General features: G+C 40.4%; 1 protein-coding gene across 1 annotated transcript in view; it reads left to right on the forward strand.

The window, feature by feature from the left end:
- Window positions 1–23,610, forward strand: part of ANTXR1 (ANTXR cell adhesion molecule 1) — a 260,387-nt gene that overhangs the window by 95,040 nt on the left and 141,737 nt on the right. Inside the window, 1 exon segment of the mRNA XM_021671061.2 lies at window positions 15,147–15,245. Coding sequence (XP_021526736.2) covers window positions 15,147–15,245 — 99 coding nt within the window.

Consider the following 23,610-nt stretch of genomic DNA (forward strand, 5'->3'; position numbering starts at 1 on the left):
CTGGCAGGCATCTAAAGAAAACTATTAAGCCCATCTTTCTAAATGTAGCAATTATGCATCAACGTGTATATATAAATCTTTCATAGTCATAGGACATACTCCTGAAAAAATCATATGCCCATCACCTTAATTAACATAGTTCAAAACAAGGCATTGAACTTTTGGATATGAGTTCCAGTTCTTCTGCTTTACTAATGACATGACTCTGGGCAAGTCACTCAAAATGTCACAATCTCCATTTCCTTATTGTGAAAGTCTCTTATACTTCTAAAAAGCACTCTTCTCTAACTTGTACTCTTTGTGACACATGTAGTGCCTTTGCGTTCTTTTACTTAAATTTCAATCTCTTGTTTCACATCCAGACCTATTCCACTTTTCTGCAAAATGAGCAAACCTGCCTAAAATTAAAATAAGCTTTAAAAAAAATCACAACCTCAACTTCTAAATGACGCATCTCTCGGAAGACAAAATGAGTCCTAATGTTTGCATAGTGGTTCAGAAGATAATGGCTCAGTTCTAAGGGCATGGCATTTGGTGCCTAACAGACCTCGATTCTAGTTCTGATTCTGACAGTTACCAGCTGTGTGATCTTGGACAAATTACTCAACTTCACTGAGATCAGTTTTCTCATCTGTACCTCCCCAGGCTGTGGTGAGGTTTAAATGACATCAAACATGTATAATATTTCACAGAGGGCCTGACTCACAATGAGGGAGCAATTAGCATTAGTTATTATTGTCTTGGCAAACATGACCTCTAAGTTAGTTTCCTGGGAATGAAGCTTGCACACACGCATGATGTTTATTAAACTTTCAGAGTCTAATATGCTAACTCTCTAATTTCATTCTTCCTCCAACAAAAAGTGTACATTTAGTGGCTATTACATTTTAAGAGCCACATTCACAAATATAGCTTTTTTTATAATTGCACTTTAGGTTCTGGGGTACATGTGAAGAACATGCAGGATTGTTGCATAGGTACACATATGGCAATGTGGTTTGCTGCCTCCATCCTGCCCGTCACCAATACCTGGCATTTCTCCCCATGTTATCCCTCCCCAACTCCGTACACCCCATTGTCCCACCCCTAATTCTCCACAACACACCTCAGTGTGTGATGCTCCCCTCCCTGTGTCCATGTGTTCTCATGGTTCAGCACCCACCTATGCATGAGAACATGCAGTGTTTGATTTTCTGTTCTTGTGTCAGTTTGCTGAGAATGATGGTTTCCAGGTTCATCCATGTCCCTACAAAGGACACGGACTCATCATTTTTAATGGCTGCATAGTATTCCATGGTGTATACATGCCACATTTTCCCTGTCTAGTCTATCATCAGTAGGCATTTGGGTTGGTTCCAAGCCTTTGCTATTGTAAACAGTGCCGCAATGAACATTCGTGTGCATGTGTTCTTATAATAGAATGATTTATAATCCTTTGGATATATACCCAGTAATGGGATTGCTGGGTCAAATGGAATTTCTATTTCTAGGTCCTTGAGGAATCGCCACACTGTCTTCCACAATGGTTGAACTAATTTACACTCCCACCAACAGTGTAAAAGTGTTCCTATTTCTCCATATCCTCTCCAGCATCTGTTGTCGCCAGATTTTTTAATGCTCGCCATTCTAACTGGCGTGAGATGGTATCTCAATGCAGTTGTGATTTGCATTTCTCTAATGACCAGTGATGATGAGCATTTTTTCATATGTTTGTTGGCCTCATATATGTCTTCTTTTGTAAAGTGTCTGTTCATATCCTTCACCCACTTTGAATGGGTTTGTTTGTTTTTTTCTTGTAAATCTGTTTTAGTCCTTTGTAGATTCTGGATATTAGCCCTTTGTCAGATGGGTAGATGGCAAAAATTTTTTCCCATTCTGTTGGTTGCCGATTCACTCTAATCATTGTTTCTTTTGCTGTGCAGAAGCTCTGGAGTTTAATTAGATCTCATTTGTCTATTTTGGCTTTTGTTGCCATTGTTTTTGGTGTTTTAGTCATGAAGTCCTTGCCTATGCCTATGCCCTGAATGGTTTTGCCTAGATTTTCTTCTAGGGTTTTTATGGTGTTAGGTCTTATGTTAAAGTCTTTAATCCATCTGGAGTTAATTTTAGTGTAAGGTGTCAGGAAGGGGTCCAGTTTCTGCTTTCTGCACATGGCTAGCCACTGTGCCCAACACCATTTATTAAATAGGGAATCCTTTCCCCATTGCTTGTTTTTGTCAAGTTTGTCAAATATCAGATGGTTGTAGCTGTGTGATGTTGCCTCTGAGGTCTCTGTTCTGTTCCATTGGTGTAATTCTCTGTTTTGGTACCAGTACCATGCTGTTTTGATTACTGTAGCCTTGTAGTAAGTTTGAAGTCAGGTAGTGTGATGCCTCCAGCTTTGTTCTTTTTGCTTAAAATTGCCTTCGCTATGTGGGCTCTATTTTGGTTCCATATGAAGTTTAAGGTGTTTTTTTCCAGATGTGTGAAGAGGGTCATAGGTAGCTTGATGGGGATAGCGTTGAATCTATAAATTACTTTGGCATTATGGCCATTTTGACAATATTGATTCTTCCTAACCATCAGCATGGAATGTTTCTCCATCTGTTTGTTTCCTCTCTTATTTTGTTGAGCAGTGCTTTGTAGTTCTCCTTGAAGAGGTCCTTTACATCCTTTGTTAGTTGTATTCCTAGGTATTTTATTCTCTTTGTAGTAACTGTGAATGGCAGTTCATTCTTGATTTGGCTCTCTTTAAGTCTGTTCTTGTATAGGAATGCTTGTGGTTTCTGCACATTGATTTTGTGTCCTGAGACTTGGCTGAAATTGCTTATCAGTTTCAGGAGATTTGGGGCTGGTACGTTGAGGTCTTCTAAATATACAATCATGTTATCTGCAAATAGAGACAATTTGACTTCCTCCTTTCCTAATTGAATATCCTTTATTTCTTTTTCTTGCCCAATTGCTCTGGCTAGAACTTCCAGTACTATATTGAATAGGAGTCATGAGAGAGGGCATCCTTGTCTAGTGCCAGATTTCAAAGGGAATGCTTCCAGTTTTTGCCCATTCAGTCTGATATTGGCTGTAGGTTTGTTGTAAATAGCTTTTATAATTTTGAGATACATTCCATCGATACCTAGTTTATTGAGAGTTTTTAGCATAAAGGGCTGTTGAATTTTGTCGAAGGCCTTCTCTGCATCTATTCAGATAATCATGTGATTTTTGTCTTTGGTTCTGTTTATGTGGTGAATTACATTTACAGTCTTGCGTATGTTGAACCAGCCTTGCATCCCCGGGATGAAGGCTACTTGATTGTGATGGATAAGCTTTTTGATGTGCTGTTAGAATTGGTTTGCCAGTATTTTATTAAAGATTTTTTCATCTATGTTCATCATGGATATTGGCCTGAAATTTTCTTTTCTTGTTGAGTCTCTGCAGGGTTTTGGTATCCGGATGATGTTGGTCTCATAAAATGATTTGGGAAGGATTCCCTCTTTTTGGATTGTTTGGAATAGTTTCAGAAGGAGTGATACCAGCTCCTCTTTGTATGTCTGGTAGAATTCAGCTGTGAACCCATCTGGACCTGGGCTTTTTTTGGTTGGTAGGCTATTAATTGCTGCCTCAACTTCAGCCCTCGGTATTGGTCTATTCACAGTTTTGACTTCCTCCTGGTTTAGCCTTGTGAGGGTGCAAGTGTCCAGGAATTTATCCATTTCTTTCAGGTTTACTGGCTTATGTGCATAGAGTTGTTTGTAGTAATCTCTGATGGTTGTTTGTATTTCTGTGGAATCTGTGGTGATATCTCTTTACCATTTTTTTATTGCATCTATTTGATTATTCTCTCTTTTCTTTTTTATTAATCTTGCTAGTGGTCTATTTTGTTGATCTTTTCAAACAATCAGCTCCTGGATTTATTGATTTTTTAAAGGTTTTTTTGTGTGCTCTATCTCCTTCAGTTCTGCTCTGATCTTAGTTATTTCTTGTCTTCTGCTAGCTTTTGAGTTTTTTGATCTTGCTCCTCTAGCTCTTTCAATTTTAATGATAGGGTGTCGATTTTAGATCTTTCCTTGCTTCTCGAATTTGAGCATTTATTGCTATAAATTTTGCTCTAGACACTGTTTTAAATGTGTCCCAGAGATTCTGGTATGTTGTGTCTTCGATCTCATTGGTTTCAAAGAACATCTTTATTTCTGCCTTCATTTCATTGTTTATCCAGTCAACATTTAAGAGCCAGTTGTTCAGTTTCCATGAAGTGTGTCGTTCTGAGTTAGTTTCTGAATCCTGAGTTCTAATTTGATTGCACCGTGGTCTGAGAGACTGTTAAGATTTCCATTCTTTTGCATTTGCTGAGGAGTGATTTGCTTCCAATTATGTGGTCAATTTTAGAGTACATGTGATGAGGTGCTGAGAGGAATTGTGTATTCTGAGGATTTGGGGTGGAGAGTTCTGAAAATGTCTGTTAGGTTTGCTTGGTCCAGATCTTAGTTCAGGTCCTGGATATCCTTTTAATTTTCTGTCTCATTGATCTGATATTGACAGTGGAGTGTTAAAGTCTCCCACTATTACCGTGTGGGAGTCTAAGTCTCTTTCTGATCATTAAGAACTTGCTTTATGTATCTGGGTGCTCCTGTATTGGGTGCGTATATACTTAGGATAGTTAGCTCTTCTTGTTGCAGTGATCCTTTTACCGTTATGTAATGCCCTTCTTTGTCTCCTTTGATCTTTGTTGGTTTAAAGTCTATTTTATCAGAGACTAGGATTGCAAATCCTGCTTCTTTTTGCCCTCCATTTGCTTGGTAGATCTTCCTCCATCCCTTTATTTTGAGCCTGTGTGTGTCCTTGCAGGTGAAATGTGTTTCCTGGATACAGCACACCAATGGGTTTTGATACTTTATCCAATTTGCCAGTCTGTGTCTTTTGAATGGGGCATTTAGCCCATTTACACTTAAGGTTAATAGTGTTATGTGTGAATTTGATCCTGTCATTTTGATGCTGCTAGCTGGTTGTTTTGCCCTTTCATTGGTGCAGTTTCTTCATTGTGTCAACGCTCTTTACCATTTGGTACACATTTGGAGTGGCTGGTAGTGGTTGTTCCTTTCTATGTTTAGTACTTCTTTCAGGAGCTCTTGTAAGGCAGGCCTGGTGGTGATGAAATCTTTTAGCAATTCCTTGTTAGCAAAGGATTTTATTTCTCCTTCACTTATGAGACTTAGTTTGGCTGGATATGAAATTCTAGATTGAAAGTTCTTTTCTTTGAGGATGTTGAATATTGACGCCCTCTCTCTTCTGGCTTGTAGGGTTTCTGCTGAGAGATCCACTGTGAGTCTGATGGGCTTCCCTTTGTGGATAACCCAACCTTTTTCTCTGGCTGCCCTTAGCATTTTTTTCTTCATTTCAACCCTGGTGAATCTGACGATTATGTGCCTTGGAGTTGCTCTTCTTGAGGAATATCTTTGCGGTGTTCTCTGTATTTTCTGAACTTGAATATTGGCCTGCCTTGCTAGGTTGGGGAAGTTTTCCTGGATAATATCCTGAAGAGTGTTTTCCAGCTTAGATTCATTCTCTCCATCACATTTAGGTATACCTATCAAACATTGATTAGGTCTTTTCACATAATCCCATATTTTTTGGAGGTTTTGTTTGTTTCTTTCTACTCTTTTTTCTATAATCTTGCCTTCTTGTTTTATTTCATTGAGTTGATAATCAATCCCCAATATCCTTTCTTCTGCTTTGTCGATTCAGCTATTGAAACTCGTATATGCTTCGCGAAGTTCTCATGTTGTGTTTTTCAGCTATATCATTTTATTTATATTCTTCTCTAACCTGTTTATTCTTATTAGCATTTTGTCAAACCGTTTTTCAAGGTTCTTAGTTTCTTTGCGTTGGGTTAAAATATGTTCTTTTAACTCAGAAAAGTTTGTTATTACCCACTTTCTGAAGCCTGTTTCTGTCAATTCATCAGACTCATTCTCCATCCAGCCTTGTTCCCTTGCTGGTGAGGAGTTGTGAGCCCTTCAAGGAGGACAGGTGTTCTGGTTTTGGGTATTTTCATTCTTTTTGAGCTGGTTTCTTCCCATCTTTGTGGATTTATCTACCTGTGGTCTTTGTAGTTGGTGACTTTTAGATGGGGTCTCTGAGTGAACGTCCTTTTTGTTGATGATGAAGCTTTTTCTTTCTGTTTTTTAATTTTCCTTCTAACAGGCCCCTCTGCTGTAGGACTGCTGGTGGTCCACTCCAGACCCTGCTTGCCTGGGGATCACCTGCAGTGGCTACAGAACAATAAGGGTTGCTGCCAGTTTCTTCTTCTGTTATCTTCGTCCCAGAAGGATACCCACCAGATATCAGTCTGAGCTTTCCTTTATGAGGTGTCTCTTTAGATATACAGGTGTCAGAGAGCTGCTTGAGGAGACAGTCTGTCCCTTATAGGAGCTCTGTTGTTGAGCTGTGAGCTCCATTGTTCCATTCAGAGCTGCTGAGCAGGTATGTTTAAGTCTGCTTCAGCAGAACTCATAACCACCTTTTTTTCCCAGGTGCTCTGTCCTGGGAAGGTGGAGCTTTATTTATAAGTTTCTGACATGCTGCTGCCTTTTTTCAGAGATGCCCTGCACAATGAGGTAGTCTAGTCACAGTCTGCCGACAGAGGCATTGCTGAGTGGCCATGGGCTCTGACCAGCTGCTGTGTGAACTTCCTTGGGGTTTTGTTTATAGAGGTGTAGTTATAACTGCCTTGGTAATGGCAGTCTGCCTCGGTAATGGTGGACTGCCTCTGTAATGGCAGACTGCCTTGGTAATGGTGGGTATCCTCGGTAATGGCAGACTGCCTCAGTAGTGGTGGACTGCCTCAGTAGTGGCGGATGCCCTTCTCCCCACAGAGATGGACTGTCCAGGGTCCAGCTATGCTTGCTGTGAAACTCTCAATTCAAAGTGTTTCAGATTGATGGTCTTTGTGGGGTTGGGACCTGCTGAGCCAGATCACCTGGCTCCCTGTTATAGCCCCTTTTTTTTTTTTTTTTTTTTTTTTTTAGTTAAATGAGTGACTGTCTCTGAGGCATTCCAGGCCCCAGTTGAAACAGCCACCCAGATTTGTGTTTTTTTTTTTTTTTAATTGCATTTTAAGTTTTGGAGTACATGTGAAGAACATGCAGGATTGTTGCATAGGTACATACATGGCAATGTGGTTTGCTGCCTTCCTCCCCATCACCTATATCTGGCATTTCTCCCCATGTTATCCATCCCCAACTCCCCACCCCCTGCTGTCCCTCCCCTACTTCCTCCCACCACAGACACCAGTGTGTGATGCTCCCCTCCCTGTGTCCATGTGTTCTCATTCTTCAACACCTACCTATGAGTGAGAACATGTGGTGTTTGATTTTCTGTTCTTGTGTCTGTTTGCTGAGAATGATGGTTTCCAGCTTCATCCATGTCCCTACAAAGGACACGAACTAATCATTTTTGATGGCTGCATAGTATTCCATGGTGTTTATGTGCCACATTTTCCCTGTCCAGTCTATCATCGATGGGCATTTGGGTTGGTTCCAGGTCTTCGCTATTGTAAACAGTGCTGCAATGAACATTCATGTGCATGTGTTCTTATAATAAAATGATTTATAATCCTTTGGATATATACCCAGTAATGTGATTGCTGGGTCAAATGGAATTTCTATTTCTAGGTCCTTGAGGAATCGCCACACTGTCGTACACAATGGTTGAACTAACTTACACTTAGACTAACAGAGTAAAAGTGTTCCTATTTTTCCACATCCTCTCCAGCATCTGTTGTCCCCAGATTTTTTAATGATTGCCATTCTAACTGGCATGAGATGGTATCTCAATGTAGTTTTGATTTGCATTTCTCTAATGACCAGTGATGATGCGCTTATTTTCATATGTTTGTTGGCCTCATATATGTCTTCTTCTGAAAAGTATCTGTTCATATCCTTCACCCACTTTTCAATGGATTTGTTTTTTTCTTCTAAATCTGTTTTAGTTTTTTGTGGATTCTGGATATTAGCCCTTTGTCAGATGGGTAGATTGCAAAAATTTTTCCCATTCTGTTGGTTGCCGGTTCACTCTAATGACTATTTCTTTTGCTGTGCAGAAGCTCTGGAGTTTAATCAGATCCCATTAGTCTATTTTGGCTTTTTTTTTAATATTACTTTATTGTGTTTTAGGTTTTGGGGTACATGTGAAGAACATGCAGGATTGTTGCATAGGTACATACATGGCAATATGGTTTGCTGCCTTCCTCCCCATCGCCTATATCTGGCATTTCTCCCCATGTTATCCTTCCCCAACTCCCTTCCCCACACTGTCCCACCCCTAGTTCCCCCCTACATACCCCAGTGTGTGAGGCTCCCCTCCCTGTGTCCATGTGTTGCCATTGTTCAACACCCACCTATGAGTGAGAACGTGCCATGTTTGATTTTCTGCTCTTGTGTCAGTTTACTGAGAATGATGGTTTCCAGGTTCATCTATGTCCCTACAAAGGACACGAACTCATCGTTTTTGATGGCTGTATACTATTCCATGGGTGTATATGTGCCATATTTTCCCTTTCCAGTCTATCACCGATGGGCATTTGGGTTGGTTCCATGTCTTTGCTATTGTAAACAGTGCCGCAATCAACATTCGTGTGCATGTGTTCTTATAATAGAATGATTTATAATCCTCTGGATATATACCCAGTAATGGGATTGCTGGGTCAAATGGAATTTCTATTTCTGGGTTGTCAAGGAGTCGCCACACTGTCTTCCACAACGGTTGAACTAGTTTACACTGCCACCAACAGTGTAAAAGTGTTCCTATTTCTCCACATCCTCTCCAGCATCTGTTGTCCTGCATTTTTTAATGATTGCTATTCTAACTGGCGTGAGATGGTATCTCAATGCAGTTTTGATTTGCATTTCTCTAATGACCGATAATGATGAGCATTTCTTCATATGTTTGTTGGCTTCATATATGTCTTCTTCTGGAAAGTGTCTGTTCATATCCTTCACCCACTTTGAATGGGGTTGTTTGTTTTTTTTCTTCTAAATCTGTTTTAGTTCTTTGTAGATTCTGGATATTAGCCCTTTGTCAGATCAGTAGATTGTAAAAAATTTTTCCCATTCTGTTGATTGCCGATTCACTCTAATCATTGTTTCTTTTGCTGTGCAGAGGCTCTGGAGTTTAATTATGTCCCATTTGTCTATTTTGGCTTTTGTTGCCAATGCTTTTGGTGTTTTAGTAATGAAGTCCTTGCCTATGCCTATGTCCTGAATGGTTTTGCCTAGGTTTTCTTCTAGAGTTTTTATGGTGTTAGGTCTTATGTTTAAGTCTTTAATCCATCTGGAGTTAATTTTAGTGTAAGGTGTCAGGAAGGGGTCCAGTTTCTGCTTTCTGCACATAACTAACCAGTTTTCCCAACACCATTTATTAAACAGGGAATCCTTTCCCCATTGCTTGTTTTTGTCAGATTTGTCAAATATCAGATGGTCATAGATGTGTGGCATTGCCTCCGAGGTCTCTGTTCTGTTCCATTGGTCTAAATCTCTGTTTTGGTACCAGAACCATGCTGTTTTGATTATGTAGCTTTGTAGTGTAGTTTGAAGTCAGATAGCATGATGCCTCCAACTTTGTTCTTTTTGCTTAGAATTGCCTTGGCTATGTGGGCTCTATTTTGGTTCCATATGAAGTTTAAGGTGTTTTTTTCCAGATGTGTGAAGAAAGTCATTGGTAACTTGATGGGGGTAGCATTGAACCTATAAATTACTTTGGGCAGTATAGCCATTTTGACAATATTGATTCTTCCTAACCATCAGCATGGAATGTTTCTCCATCTGTTTGTTTCCTCTCTTATTTTGTTGAGCAGTGCTTTGTAGTTCTCCTTGAAAAGGTCCTTTACATCCTTTGCTAGTTGTATTCCTAGGTATTTTATTCTCTTTGTAGCAACTGTGAATGGCAGTTCATTCTTGATTTGGCTCTCTTTAAGTCTGTTCTTATTGTATAGGAATGCTTGTGGTTTCTGCACATTGATTTTGTGTCCTGAGACTTGGCTGAAATTGCTTATCAGTTTCAGGAGATTTGGGGCTGGTACGTTGAGGTCTTCTAAATATACAATCATGTTATCTGCAAATAGAGACAATTTGACTTCCTCCTTTCCTAATTGAATACGCTTTATTTTTTTTTTCTTGCCTGATTGCTGTGGCTAGAACTTCCAATACTATATTGAATAGGAGTGGTGAGAGAGGGCATCCTTGTCTAGTGCCAGATTTCAAAGGGAATGCTTCCAGTTTTTGCCCATTCAGTCTGATATTGACTGTAGGTTTGTTGTAAATAGCTATTATAATTTTGAGATACGTTCCATCGATACCTAGTTTATTGAGAGTTTTTAGCATAAAGGGCTGTTGAATTTTGTCGAAGGCCTTCTCTGCATCTATTCAGATAATCATGTGATTTTTGTCTTTGGTTTTGTTTATGTGGTGAATTACATTTATAGACTTGCATATGTTGAACCAGCCTTGCATCCCCAGGATGAAGCCTACTTGATCATGGATAAGCTTTTTGATGTGCTGTTGCAATAGGTTTGCCAGTATTTTATCGAAGATTTTTTCATCTATGTTCATCATGGATATTGGCCTGAAGTTTTCTTTTCTTGTTGAGTCTCTGTGGGGTTTTGGTATCAGGATGATGTCGGTCTCATAAAATGATTTGGGAAGGATTCCCTCTTTTTGGATTATTTGGAATAGTTTCAGAAGGAGTGGTGCCAATTCCTCTTTGTACATCTTGAAGAATTCAGTTGTGAACCCATCTAGACCTGGGCTTTTTTTGGTTGGTAGGCTATTAATTGCTGCCTCAACTTCAGCCCTTGTTATTGGTCTATTCACGGTTTTGACTTCTTCCTGGTTTAGGCTTGGAAGGATGCAAGTGTCCAGGAATTTATCCATTTCTTTCAGGTTTACTGGTTTATGTGCATCGAGTTGTTTGTAGTAATCTCTGATGGTGGTTTGTATTTCTGTGGAATCTGTGGCGATACCCACTTTATCGTTTTTTATTGCATCTGTTTGATTATTCTGTCTTTTCTTTTTTATCAGTCTGGCTAGTGGTCTGTTTTGTTGATCTTTTCAGAAAACCAGCTCCTGGATTTATTGATTTTTTGAAGGGCTTTTTGTGTGCTCTATCTCCTTCAGTTCTGCTCTGATCTTAGTTATTTCTCATCTTCTGCTAGCTTTTGAGTTTTTTGATCTTGCTCCTCTAGCTATTTTAAATTTTGATGATAGAGTTTGGATCTTTCCTTGCTTCTCATGTGGGCATTTATTGCTATAAATTTCCCTCTAGACACTGCTTTAAATGTGTCCCAGATATTCTGGTATGTTGTGTCTTCGTTCTCATTGGTTTCAAAGAACATCTTTATTTCTGCCTTCATTTCATTGTTTATCCAGTCAACATTAAAGAGCCAGTTGTTCAGTTGCCATGAAGTTGTGTGATTCTGAGTTAGTTTCTGAGTTCTGAGTTCTAACTTGATTGCACTGTTGTCTGAGAGACTGTTTGTTATGATTTCTGTTCTTTTGCATTTGCTGAGGAGTGATTTACTTCCAATTATGTGGTCAATTTTAGAATAGGCGTGGTGTGGTGCTGAGAAGAATGTATATTCTGTGGCTTTGAGGTGGAGAGTTCTGTAAATGTCTATTAGGTTTGCTTGGTCCAGGTCTGAGTTCAAGTTCTGGATATCCTTGTTAATTTTCTGTCTCGTTGATCTGTCTCATATTGACAATGGAGTGTTAACGTCTCCCACTATTATTGTGTGGAAGTCTAAGTCTCCTTGTAAGTCACTAAGAACTTGCTTTATGTATCTGGGTGCTCCTGTATTGGGTGTGTATACATTTAGGATTGTTAGCTCTTCTTGTTTCATTGATCCTTTTACCATTATGTAATGTCCTTCTTTTTCTCTTTTGATCTTTGTTGCTTTAAAGTCTCTTTTATCAGAGACTATAATTGCATCTCCTACTTCTTTTTGCCTTCCATTTTCTTGGTAAAACTTCCTCCATCCCTTTATTTTAAGCCTATTTGTATCCTTGCATTTGAGATGAGTTTCCTGGATACAGCACACCCATGGGTCTTGACTTTTTATCCAATTTGCCAGTCTGTGTCTTTTGATTGGGGCATTTAGCCCATTTACATTTAAGGTTAGTATTGTTATGTGTGAATTTGATCCTGCCATTTTGATGCTAGGTGATTGTTTTGCCCGTTAGTCGATGCAGTTTCTTTATTGTGTCAATGCTCTTTGCCATTTGGTATGTTTTTGGAGTGGCTGGTAGTGGTTTTTCCTTTCTATGTTTAGTACTTCTTTCAGGAGCTCTTGTAAAGCAGGCCTGGTGGTGATGAAATCTCTGAGCAATTGCTTGTTCATAAGGGATTTTATTTCTCCTTCGCTTATGAGACTTAGTTTGGCTGGATATGAAATTCTAGGTTGAAAGATCTTTTCTATTAGGATGTTGAATATTGGCCCCCACTCTCTTCTGGCTTGTAGGGTTTTTGCTGAGAGATCCCCTGTGGGTCTGATGGGCTTCCCTGTGTGGGTAACCCAACCTTTCCCTCTGGCTGCCCTTAGCATTTTTTTTCCTTCATTTCAACCCTGGTGAATCTGATGATAATGTGCCTTGGGGTTGCTCTTCTCGAGGAGTATCTTTGTGGTGTTCTCTGTATTTCCTGGACTTGAATATTGGCCTGCCTTGCTAGGTTGGGGAAGTTTTCCTGGATAATATCCTGAAGAGTGTTTTCCAGTTTGGATTCATTCTCCCTGTCACATTCAGGTACACCTATCAAACATAGATGAGGTCTTTTCACGTAATCACATATTTCTTGTAGGCTTTGTTTGTTTCTTTTTATTTTCTCTAATCTTGCCTTCTTGTTTGATTTCATTGAGTTGATCTTCAATCTCTGATATCCTCTCTTCTGCTTGGTCAGTTTGTCTATTGAAACTTGTGTATGCTTTGCGAAGTTCTTGTGTTTTGTTTTTCAGCTCCATCAATTCATTTATATTCCTCTCTAAGCTGTTTATTCTCATGAGCATTTTGTCAAACCTTTTTTTCAAGGTTCTTAGTTTCTTTGCATTGGGTTAGAACATGTTCTTTTAGCTCAGAGAAGTTTCTTATTACCCACCTTCTGAAACCTGTTTCTGTCAATTTATCAGACTCATTCTCCATCCAGTATTGTTCCCTTGCTGGTGAGGAGTTGTGATCCCTTGGAGGAGGAGAAGTGTTCTGGTTTTGGGTGTTTTCATCCTTTCTACGCTGGTTTGTTTCCATCTTTGTGGATTTATCTACCTGTGGTCTTTGTAGTTGGTGACTTTCAGATGGGGTCTCTGAGTGGATATCCCTCTGCATTTTCACTGGGAACTGCAATCCAGAGCTGTTCCTATTCGGCCATGTTGGATCCCTTCCCTTGTATGAGTTTTTGTGTGGAGACCCGCTGCGCCAGCTGAAACAGCTGTGCTGGAAACTTGTGGTGCTTTTCCTTCCAGGTATCTCCTGGTCTGTGGACAATGAAAACTTATTTGGAAATGCGGTGATCACTCACCCTCTGCGTTCTCACTGGGAACTGCACTCCTGAGCTGTTCCTATTTGGCCATCTTGGATATTTCCTGGAGCCTGTCTCTTAGCACAAGAGAAGGGCAGTTGGTCGTCTGGCTTCTTGGTGACTGGGCCTGTCCTGGGAATCCCACCTGGGCCACAGGCCTGCTGGGCTGAGGAGCTAGTCTTCTAGGAAAGGGACTTGCCAGGCTCTGGGACAGGCTTGGAAGGCTGCTTTTTTTTTTTTTTTTGAGATGAGGTTTTGCTCTTGTGCGATGGCATGATCTCAGCTCAGCATAACCTCCACCTCCTCGGTTCAAACGCTTCTCCTGCCTCAACCTCCCAAATAGCTGGGATTACAGGCACACGCCACTACGCCCAGCTAATTTTGCATTTTTAGTAGAGACGGGGTTTTTCTACATTGGTCAGGCTGGTCTCGAACTCCCAACCTCGGGTGATCCACCCACCTCAGCCTCCCAAGGTGCTGGGATTACAGAATTGAGCCACTGTGCCTGGGCAACATTGCATTTTTTCTTCTGACCTTTAGTCTGTTTATCTTGTGATATCCCACATAGCATTATCCCAAGCCCCAATTTTTAGGTACAAAAGGATGATAAAAGTGAAATAAAGTGGAACACTGACAGACAATTAGATACTAACAAACTTAAGCAAACATTCCTAAACATTTAGCCAACTAATTATTGGGTTTTTTTTCATGGTAGGACTATTGTAAAGGATACTGTTTTTACTTAATAAGGATTTTATTCATATGTATTAATCAAACATACATTATGCCAATGAGAAATTAATATGCAGACCAGCAAGATAAATGATCTCTTCTATTCAGAGAAAAATGAGTATCACACTGAGGGGCTGATATCAGTTCAAGTAGGTAATGCTTGTAACTGATCATTGCTAAACAAGACTTTGGTTCATTCCTAAGTACAATTATTTCTACCCAGCCTGTGTACTGCTAGTGTGTGCCCAGCAGAGATAGGAGTGCCACAGAGATATCAAACAACTCCTGATCTAAAGGAATGTTTTTCCAGTTGGAAGAGAAAAGACAGGAAAGCAACACCAGACCCTACATAGTAACAGTCCTACATCGTTCAGGACTAGCTGTGAATGCCCTAAGGCAGTGACTTTCTACAATGTAGGCACCGTGGGGCTCTTAAGAAATCCTTTCAGGGAAGTACCGTGTGCAAAACAGACACAGAGGAGTTGAGTTGATTAAAGAGGAAGTGGAGGACCCCTCCCCTCTGGGTCCCTCTGGCTACAGAAATCACAGATTTTCACACTGCCTGGACTTGAAAATTGGCTAAGATTTGAATGGACAGAAAGGAGGGAGGAAGGTGTGCCAGGTTAGGAGGACCAGTAAGCTCAAAGGTAAAAGGGTGAAAATTCAAATAAGAAGCAATAGGCCCTCTTTGGGACACCTAGTGAGGATGAGCTGGTAAGTAGTCAAAGGAACCCACCTGGTTGCTTTTGGTTTTCAACCTGAACTCATTTTTGAATATTTTAAGCCTGGTGAAATAGTGAACAAATGCTATAAATCAGAGCAGATGGGAAGCTTAAGGTTATCGGTCAAGTAATGAGTCTTGTCATTATTCTTTATTTCAGAGTCATTTCAAGTTGTGGTGAGAGGAAACGGCTTCCGACATGCCCGCAATGTGGATAGGGTCCTCTGCAGCTTCAGGATCAACGACTCAGTCACACTCAGTAAGTCCTTGCAGAGTCCATGGGTTTCAACTGGCTTAGGGGAGGGAAATTCCCAGCCTTGTCTTCCAGCAAGGCCACACACATGAAACCAGCAGAAAAGAGTTTTCCCTGCTGGAAAGACCCCCAGCAAGGGCATAGTGAGCCCCTACAGTGGTTCCCGTCAGAAAAATCACCCATCTAGGAGGGCAAAACCCCATGAGTGTCCAGCTTGATAAGCAGAGCAAGGCTGGACTTGAGCCCCCTTCCTCCACAAAACACAAAGCTGCAAACCACAGTCCTGCAGCAGCCCTCAGGAAGCAGCATGGCACTGGTTTCCTTGTCCCCTGCATCTATTCAGTGGCTCACTCTCAGGTGGGTGTACTGGTGATGGTTAGTTATGGCTGGGAAAACTTGAGGCTCCTTAATAAAGCATTAGAGACTCCAAAGGGTAAGTGTGAAAAAGAGATGGTCTAAATGCATTAATTGTGAATAAATCAAAAACCAAACGGTTAGGCTTGTACATGTAGATTCTGCAGCTTTTTTCAATCTGGATGATTCTTGCTTGGAGTAGCCAAGAAACTCTCATCATGGTGAATATCTTACATGAAATACAGGAATATGGAAGTAAAACTAACTGCATTTCATGAGAAAAAAGTGAATTATCATAACGTTGGCTTCTTCACAAGACATTTGCAGCAGTCAAGTTCCTAATTTAAGGATGTGTGTGTTTCATGTGGTTGACCAGGAGAGATGGGGAAGACGATTATTGGAGGGACAGATGCCAGGAACCCTGGTTATGATTTGCATCTGGCATCTGTCATACAGATTATTTATTCCACTTCTGCAGCGATAATGACCATAATATACTGCATTTTTTATAATGTACTTTGTAAATGCTTCACATCTTTTTGCTACAACAACAGCCCTGAGAAGTAGAGAGAGCAAGGAGGACAGGAGGACACACATTTGCTGACTAACCACTCACATTAGTTTTCTCCTCCTGATAGCCTTTTTCTTCTTTTGAGATGGAGTTTCACTCTTGTTGCCCAAGCTACAGTGCAATGGCATGAACTCGGCTCACTGCAACCTCCGCCTCCTAGGTTCAAGTGTTTCTCCTGCCTCAGCCTCCCGAGTAGCTGGGATTACAGGCATGCACCACTATATCCAGCTAATTTTTTGTATTTTTAGAAGAGAGGGGTTTCACCATGTTGGCCAGGCTGGTCTCAAACTTCTTACCTCAGGTGACCCACCCACCTCAGCCTCTGAAAGTGCTGGGATTACAGGCATGAGCCACCATGCCTAGCCTGATAGCCTTTTGAAAGAGGTTATCTTGTTTTTAAAGAAGAATTAAGGGGGTATGGATTTTTCCTTCTTGACATCGTAAAACCCACTTTAGTAGTTAAACAGATACATGCAGTGGCTTCCTCACAAACATCTGGAATTCCTGGCCTTGGAATAATTTCAAAAACATTGGAAACATTCAGTTAGTTTTCTTAATAATTGGAAATGCTCTCACAGATCCAAAAAGTATGTGCCATTTGAAAACATTCTGAAATATCCCTGAGTAGTCACAGTGTGAAAGTTGAACATGCGCCCCCGGCAGAGTTCTTCCTTTTCTCTCCCTTTCAATTGTTATGTCACTTAAGTCCCCCTTCTCTCTCTCTTTAACCAAAATCACAAGTCTAACATCAAAAACTCCTGAGGGTTTAACTCAAAGTCATCAATACCTTCCAAAGAAGACTTCCCAGACAAGCAGGCTCACACCTGTAATCCTGAGGTGGGTGTATGGCCTGAGCTCAGGAGTTTGAGACCAGCCTGGGCAACGTGGTGAAACCCCATCATCTCTACCAAAATACAAAAAATTACCTGGGCGTGGTGGCACACACCTATAGTCCCAACTACTGTGGAGCCTGGGGCTGGAGGATCACTTGACGCCAGAAGGCAGAGGTTGCAGTGAGCCGAGATCATGCCACTGCACTCCAGCCTGGGTGACAGAGTGAGAACCCATCTAAAAAAAAAAAAAAAAAAAAAAAAAAAAAAGTTAAGATGAAATGCAAATTCACTATGGATTTGTAAAGTGAGTACTCAAGGACCTATTTTCCAACTTCTCTGTGAATTTTCTTTCTTTCTTGGGAAACCAGTCCATCCCCTCTCTCCTCTTTTCCTTTTCTAATATATAGTTGCAAATATATGCATAGGCTTGTCACCTCATTCATATTCAAAAAGAAATAGAGGTTGTTGGAGTAGGGATTTGGCTTAAATCACAAACTCACTTGTGCCTTTGGCACAATGCTAACAGTTTGGATAAGGTGAAGGCAGTGATTTGATCTTATCACATGCTGCAAGCAACACCCCAAAACTTGAGCATACAGCTATTTAAAGTATTCTCAGGGGAAAAAAAGCATTTAAGGAAAACACTTGGCCTTTAGTTAGTAATTCATCTGTTCATTTCCATGCAGTAAATAATATGAACAAGAACCTGTGGAGGAAGGAAAGAAGAACAAATTTTAACATGGAGCACATTTACATCTACATTTTTCTACCAACCCTATAAATGTCATAGTCTACTGATTCCTCTCTGTAAAATAAAATACACTTAGATTCCTTTACTTTCCCATTTTCCTTCCCCACCTCTATACCCCAAGTTTTAAAATGTTATGTTATTTTTATTTCACATATTTCCTTTGTTGAGATTTTTTTCCTAAGTGCTGCACTGAATTTTGTGACAATAAGAGAATATAAGTGCTCTTATTAATGAGAAAGACTGAATTGAAAGCCCAATCATGAAGCTAAGGCTGTGTGGCTCTAGCCACTTCAAACATGATTCAGACCTCAGAGTCTTCAGAAAATAATGCAGTAGCAAGGTATACAAAGCAAAATCTGTTAAAAGAATAAATTAAGAATGATATGTATAGTGGGAGATATTAATATGATTTTTCAAATCTTAAAAATTTTTAAAGATACAGAGCATATATCTTTATGCTGTAAAGATAAAGAGCATATAATACTTTAATGACTATGAACAACTTTGCAAATTGATCTTGCTAAGACGTAGATAAAATGCCAGTATATTAATGCCAAAAGTAGAAATTGTTTAGATACATTCTTAGATAATAAGCATAAACAGAATACAGGTTTAATACATGCTTCTCTCCCAATTTCCTTGTATTTGCTTAAAAATAAAACCAACCAATTCACCACTTAGAAATCGAAGACAGTTTCTAGATTTGTGATCAACAAAATAGATCCAAAAATCTGGATAAAATATGATTTTTACAATTGTATCTTGTGGCCTCACTCAAAGGAAAGAAGTGGGAATCTTCGAGTACAGGAAACAATATGGGAATAAAAACCTAAGTAAGAAACAAAGAAGTCCCAGGGGCTCCAGGCCAGGCCGAAGGCTGTGATCCCGATGCTGATGCAAATGGAGAACACCAGCTCTCAGGTCTGTGCCAAGGCATCACACAAAAGCAGAGTCCCCTGCAGAAATCAGGCTCCAGTGGGCTACACCAAGCATTTAATAGGGCAAGGAAGCAGGCAGGGGAAGAAAATTCACAGGTGTAAGAATGTTATACCACCCATGTGATACAGAAGCACCAAGTCAAGAAACTAGCCCAAAAATGTGTCCGTGACCTTTCTGATCCCTGTGGTGCTACAGAGGCCATGCACGTCAACCCTGTGAGAGTCTTCCACATAGCCCAAGCCCACAACAAACCTGCACCAAACAACCCCCTAAAGGTGGGCAGATGATGGCGCAAAATGACAAACCATGTAAAGATTAATGAAACAAACAAAACAAGCAAGAAGAGAGGATCCAAGAGTAAATTTGAAAGAGAATGAAAAATAAATGTGTTTAAAATGTGTAAAACGATCAAATAGACCATTGGAGGAAAAACACTCATCAAAAGCAGATTTGCAGAAGAATCGAGTATAAATTTTAGGTTTGAAAAAGTCTATTCACTGAAATAAAACTTCATGGATGGATTTAACAGTGTGATTAGACAGAGATGAACATGAAATATATGAACGAGAAGGGAATTTGAGGAAATTTCATCCCCCACAACCAACCAAAGCACCACATCCAGATTTTTTTTTCACTAAGTTTTACCAAGTTTTGAGGTACAAATGACCCATATCAGATATGCACTGTTCCAGAGAAAAGGCTTTTTTTTGAGACAGGATCTAGCTCTGTCACCCAGGCTGGAGTGCAGTGGCACAATCTCTGCTCACTGTAACCTCTGCCTCCCAGGCTCAAGCAATGCTCCCACCTTAGCTTCCTGAGTAGCTGGAACCATAGATGTGAGTCACCACACTCGGCTAGTTTTTGTATCTTTTGTAGAGACAGAGTTTCACCGTGTTGCCCAGGCTGGTCTTGAACTCCTGGGCTCAAACTATCCACCCCACCTCAGCCTCCCAAAATGCTGGAATTACAGGTGTGAACCACCACACTCAGCCAAAAAAAAAGCATATAAATTCATTCTATGATAATAACATAATCTTGGTTTAAAAAAACAAAAAAACTGGACAAAGGCACTAAAAGTAGAGAATATTTGAGATCAAGCTTACTAATGACAAACATCTAAATCAAATATTGGCAAACAAAATCCAGCAATGTATTTTAAAAGGATCAAGATAGCTAAGACAATTTTGAAGACAGAGGGGGAATTAGTTTCTCATGTAGCAAAAGTTACTGATGTCCAGAAGATATTAAAATTCATTATGTATTCATAATTTTAAAAAATACTAGTAAACTAGGAATAAGATAAGCCGCCTTTAACATAAAAATATATCTATATATTTGAATTCAAGACTCAGCATCATTCTAATAATCCCTATGTAGAGGAATTCACTTTAAAGTTGAGAAGAAAAAAGCAGGACAATCTATTTCACCACTATTATCTAGTATTGATCTTAAAGATCTTAAAGTTCTGCAGCACTGTCCAACAGAACTTTCTATAATGATGGAAATGTTCTAAGATGGTAGCCACAAGCCACATTTGGCTGCTGGTCATTTGAAATGTGACTAGTGCAATTGAGGAACTGAATTAGTAACTTCATCTAATTTTTAACTTAAATGTTAAGTAGCCACATGTGGCTAGTGACTACCGTATTAGACAATACCATGAACATAATAACACCAGAAATCTGATGAGATATATAAATATAGGAAAGGCAACCAAACGTCATTACTCTAAAATAATGCTTAAGTCTTCCTGGAAAACTAGAGCATGAATAGAGCTACTAGGTTACCAAGAGGGTATTTAAGCTGGATGACTTCAAAATAAATACTTTGCTTTAACAATCAACAGCTTTGCCATTATTCAGCAATGACCAATTAGAAAACATCACAAGAAAAATATAGCAACAACAAATAAATTTGTTATTAACTTTTAAGTTCAGCAGTACAAGTGCAGGTTTGTTACATATGTAAACTTGTGTCATGGGGTTTTGTTATACAGATTGTTTCATCACCCAGGTATTAAGCCTAGTACCCATTAGTTATTTTTCCTGATCCTCTCTCTCCTCCCACCCTCCACCCTCTGGTAGTCCCAAGTGTGTGTTGTTCCCTTCTGTGTCCATGTGTTCTCATCGTTTAACTCCCACTTACAAGTGACAGCATGCAGTATTTGGTTTTCTGTTCCTGTGTTAGTTTTCTAAGGATAATGGCCTCCAGCTCCAACCATGTTCCTGCAAAGGACATGATCTCATTCTTTTTTATGGCTACATAATATTCCATGGTGTATATGTACCACATTTTCTTTATCCAGTCATTGATGGGTAGACAAAATGTAACAAGAACTAATTTAATCAAATTTGTAAAGACATATATGATAATAGTGACAAAACTTTCTGAGGGATATAAAGAGTGAAGAAGTTAGAGAGGCATAGACCCATGGCATAGTACAACCTCTGAAGCCAGACCACCTGGGAAAAAGAGTCCTGGCTCTGTCATATCTAGCTGTGTTACTGTGGCATGTTATTTAACATTCCCATACCTCAGTTTCTCTCTCTGTAAAATAAGTATGGCAGTAACAGCCATACTATGCCTTGGATTGTTATGAGGTTTAAATGTGGCAGGCAGGGCTTAGAATGGGACCTGATGCATAGTTAAGAGTCAGTCAGTGTTGGCTGCTGGTATTAACTGTATTATCATCACTGTTATTAAATGGAGCAGTAAGGTACTGTAAAGATATCAATTGTCTTCATAAAAATATTAATATCTACTTTTATAACAATCTGAATGAAAATTCCAATGGGACTTTTTAAGTTAACAAAATAATTCTGAGGTTTATATGGAAGAATAAACACACAAGAATAGCCAAGAAAAATGTGGAAACTTGCCTTAGCCGATTTTAAGATGTATAAAAAAAGCTACAGTAATTGGAACAATGTATGATCACACCACAATAGGCAAACTGAGCATTGGAACAAAGCCCATAAACAAAGCCAAACACTTAGGTGAATTTAGTATAAAATAAGGCAGCCTTGGAGAGATCCAAGATGGTCGATTAGGAGTAGCTCAGGATTGCAGCTCCCAGTGAAAGCGTGGAGGGTGAGTGAGTGGACGCCGTATTTCCAGACAGATTTTTATTGCCCACAGACCAGGAGATTCCCAGGCAGAGGAGCCCCATGGGTTGCCAGCACGGCCGTTTTGGCCGGCGCAGCTGTTTTGCTGGCGCCCTGGCACGGCGGTTCTCCATACAAAATACACAGGTCCAGGCACCATTTTAGCTAGCAATTGGAGCTCCGGGAAGGCAGAGTCACCCATTGATCTGATTAAAAAGGGGACTGAAACAGGGAGCCAGGCCAGGAGATTCCCAGGCAAAAAAGTGCCACGAATCTCAGTGCCGCTGTTTCAGCTGGCGCAGTGGGTCACCACATGGGAAATCACACAGATCCCGGCGCCTTTTCAACAGATGAATGGAACACCTGGGAGACAGTCAACCATTCAACTAAAAAAAATAAAAAATAAAAAAGGCTCTAAGGCAGGGAGCCAGGTAATCAGGCTTGGCTGGTCCCACCCCCACAAAAAAACAGCAATCGGAAATGCTCTCGATTGAGAGTTTCACAGCAAGCACAGCTGAACCTAGGACGGTCCAGCTCTGTGGGGGAGGGGCGTCCACCATTACCAAGGCAGTCCACCACTACAGAGGTAGTTTGCCATTGCTGAGGCATCCCACCATTGCCGAGGCAGCCCGCCATTACAGAGACAGACGGCCATTATTGAAGTGGGCCGCATTGCCAAGGCAGTTCTAACTACACCCATATAAACAGGATTGCAGGGAAGTTCACACGGCAGCTGGGCGGAGCCCACAGCAGCTCAGCAAAGCCTCTGCAGGCAGACAGTGAGTAGGCTACCTCCTTGCTGGGCAGGGCAGCCCTGAAAAAAGGCAGCAGCACAACAGAAACTCATAAATAAAGCCCTAACTCCCCAGGACAGAGCACCTGGGAAAAAAAAAAAAGGAGAGAGGTTATAAGTTCTGATGCAGCAGATTTAAAGGTACCTGCCCAGCAGCTCTGAATGAACAGTGGACCTCACAACTCAGCACTTGAGCTCCTATAAAGGACAGACTATCTCCTCAAGCAGCTCCCTGACCCCCATATATCCAAAGAGTCACCTCATAAAGGAGAGCTCAGACTAACATTTGGCGGGTATCCTTCTGGGACAAAGATAGCAGAAAAGAAACTGGCAGCAACACTTACTGTTCTGTAGCCACTGCAGGTGAGCCCCAGGCAAGCAGGGCCTGGAGTGGACCTCAGCAGTCCTACAGCAGAGGGGCCAGACTGTTAGAAGGAAAACTAAGAAACAGAAAGAAATAACTTCTCATCAACAAACAGGACGTCCACTCAGAGACTCAATCTGAAAGTCAACAACTACAAAGATGACAGGTGGATAAATCCACAAAGATGGGAAGAAACCAGCGCAAAAAGGATGAAAACACCCGAAACCAGAACACCTCTCCTCTTACAAGGGATCACAACTCCTCACCAGCAAGAGAACAAGGCTAGATGGAGAACGAGTGTGATGAATTGACAGAAACAGGCTTCAGAAAGTGGGTAATAAGAAACTTCACTGAGCTAAAAGAACATGTTCTAACCCAATGCAAAGAAACTAAGAACCTTGAAAAAAGATTTGATGAAATGCTAACGAGAATAAACAACTTAGAGAGGAATATAAGTGAATTGATGGAGCTGAAAAACACAACACGAGAACTTCACGAAGCATACACAAGTTTCAACAGCCAAATTGATCAAGCATAAGAAAGGATATCAGAGGTCAAAGATCAACTCAATGAAATAAAAAGAGAAGGCAAGATTAGAGAAAAAAGGATAAAAAGGAATGAACAAAGTCTCCAAGAAATATGGGACTATGTGAAAAGACCTA

This window comes from Aotus nancymaae, unplaced genomic scaffold (assembly GCF_030222135.1).
Source record: "Aotus nancymaae isolate 86718 unplaced genomic scaffold, 86718_ANA_hifiasm-v0.15.2.pri h1tg000057l, whole genome shotgun sequence".
Classification (NCBI taxonomy): Eukaryota; Metazoa; Chordata; class Mammalia; order Primates; family Aotidae; genus Aotus; species Aotus nancymaae.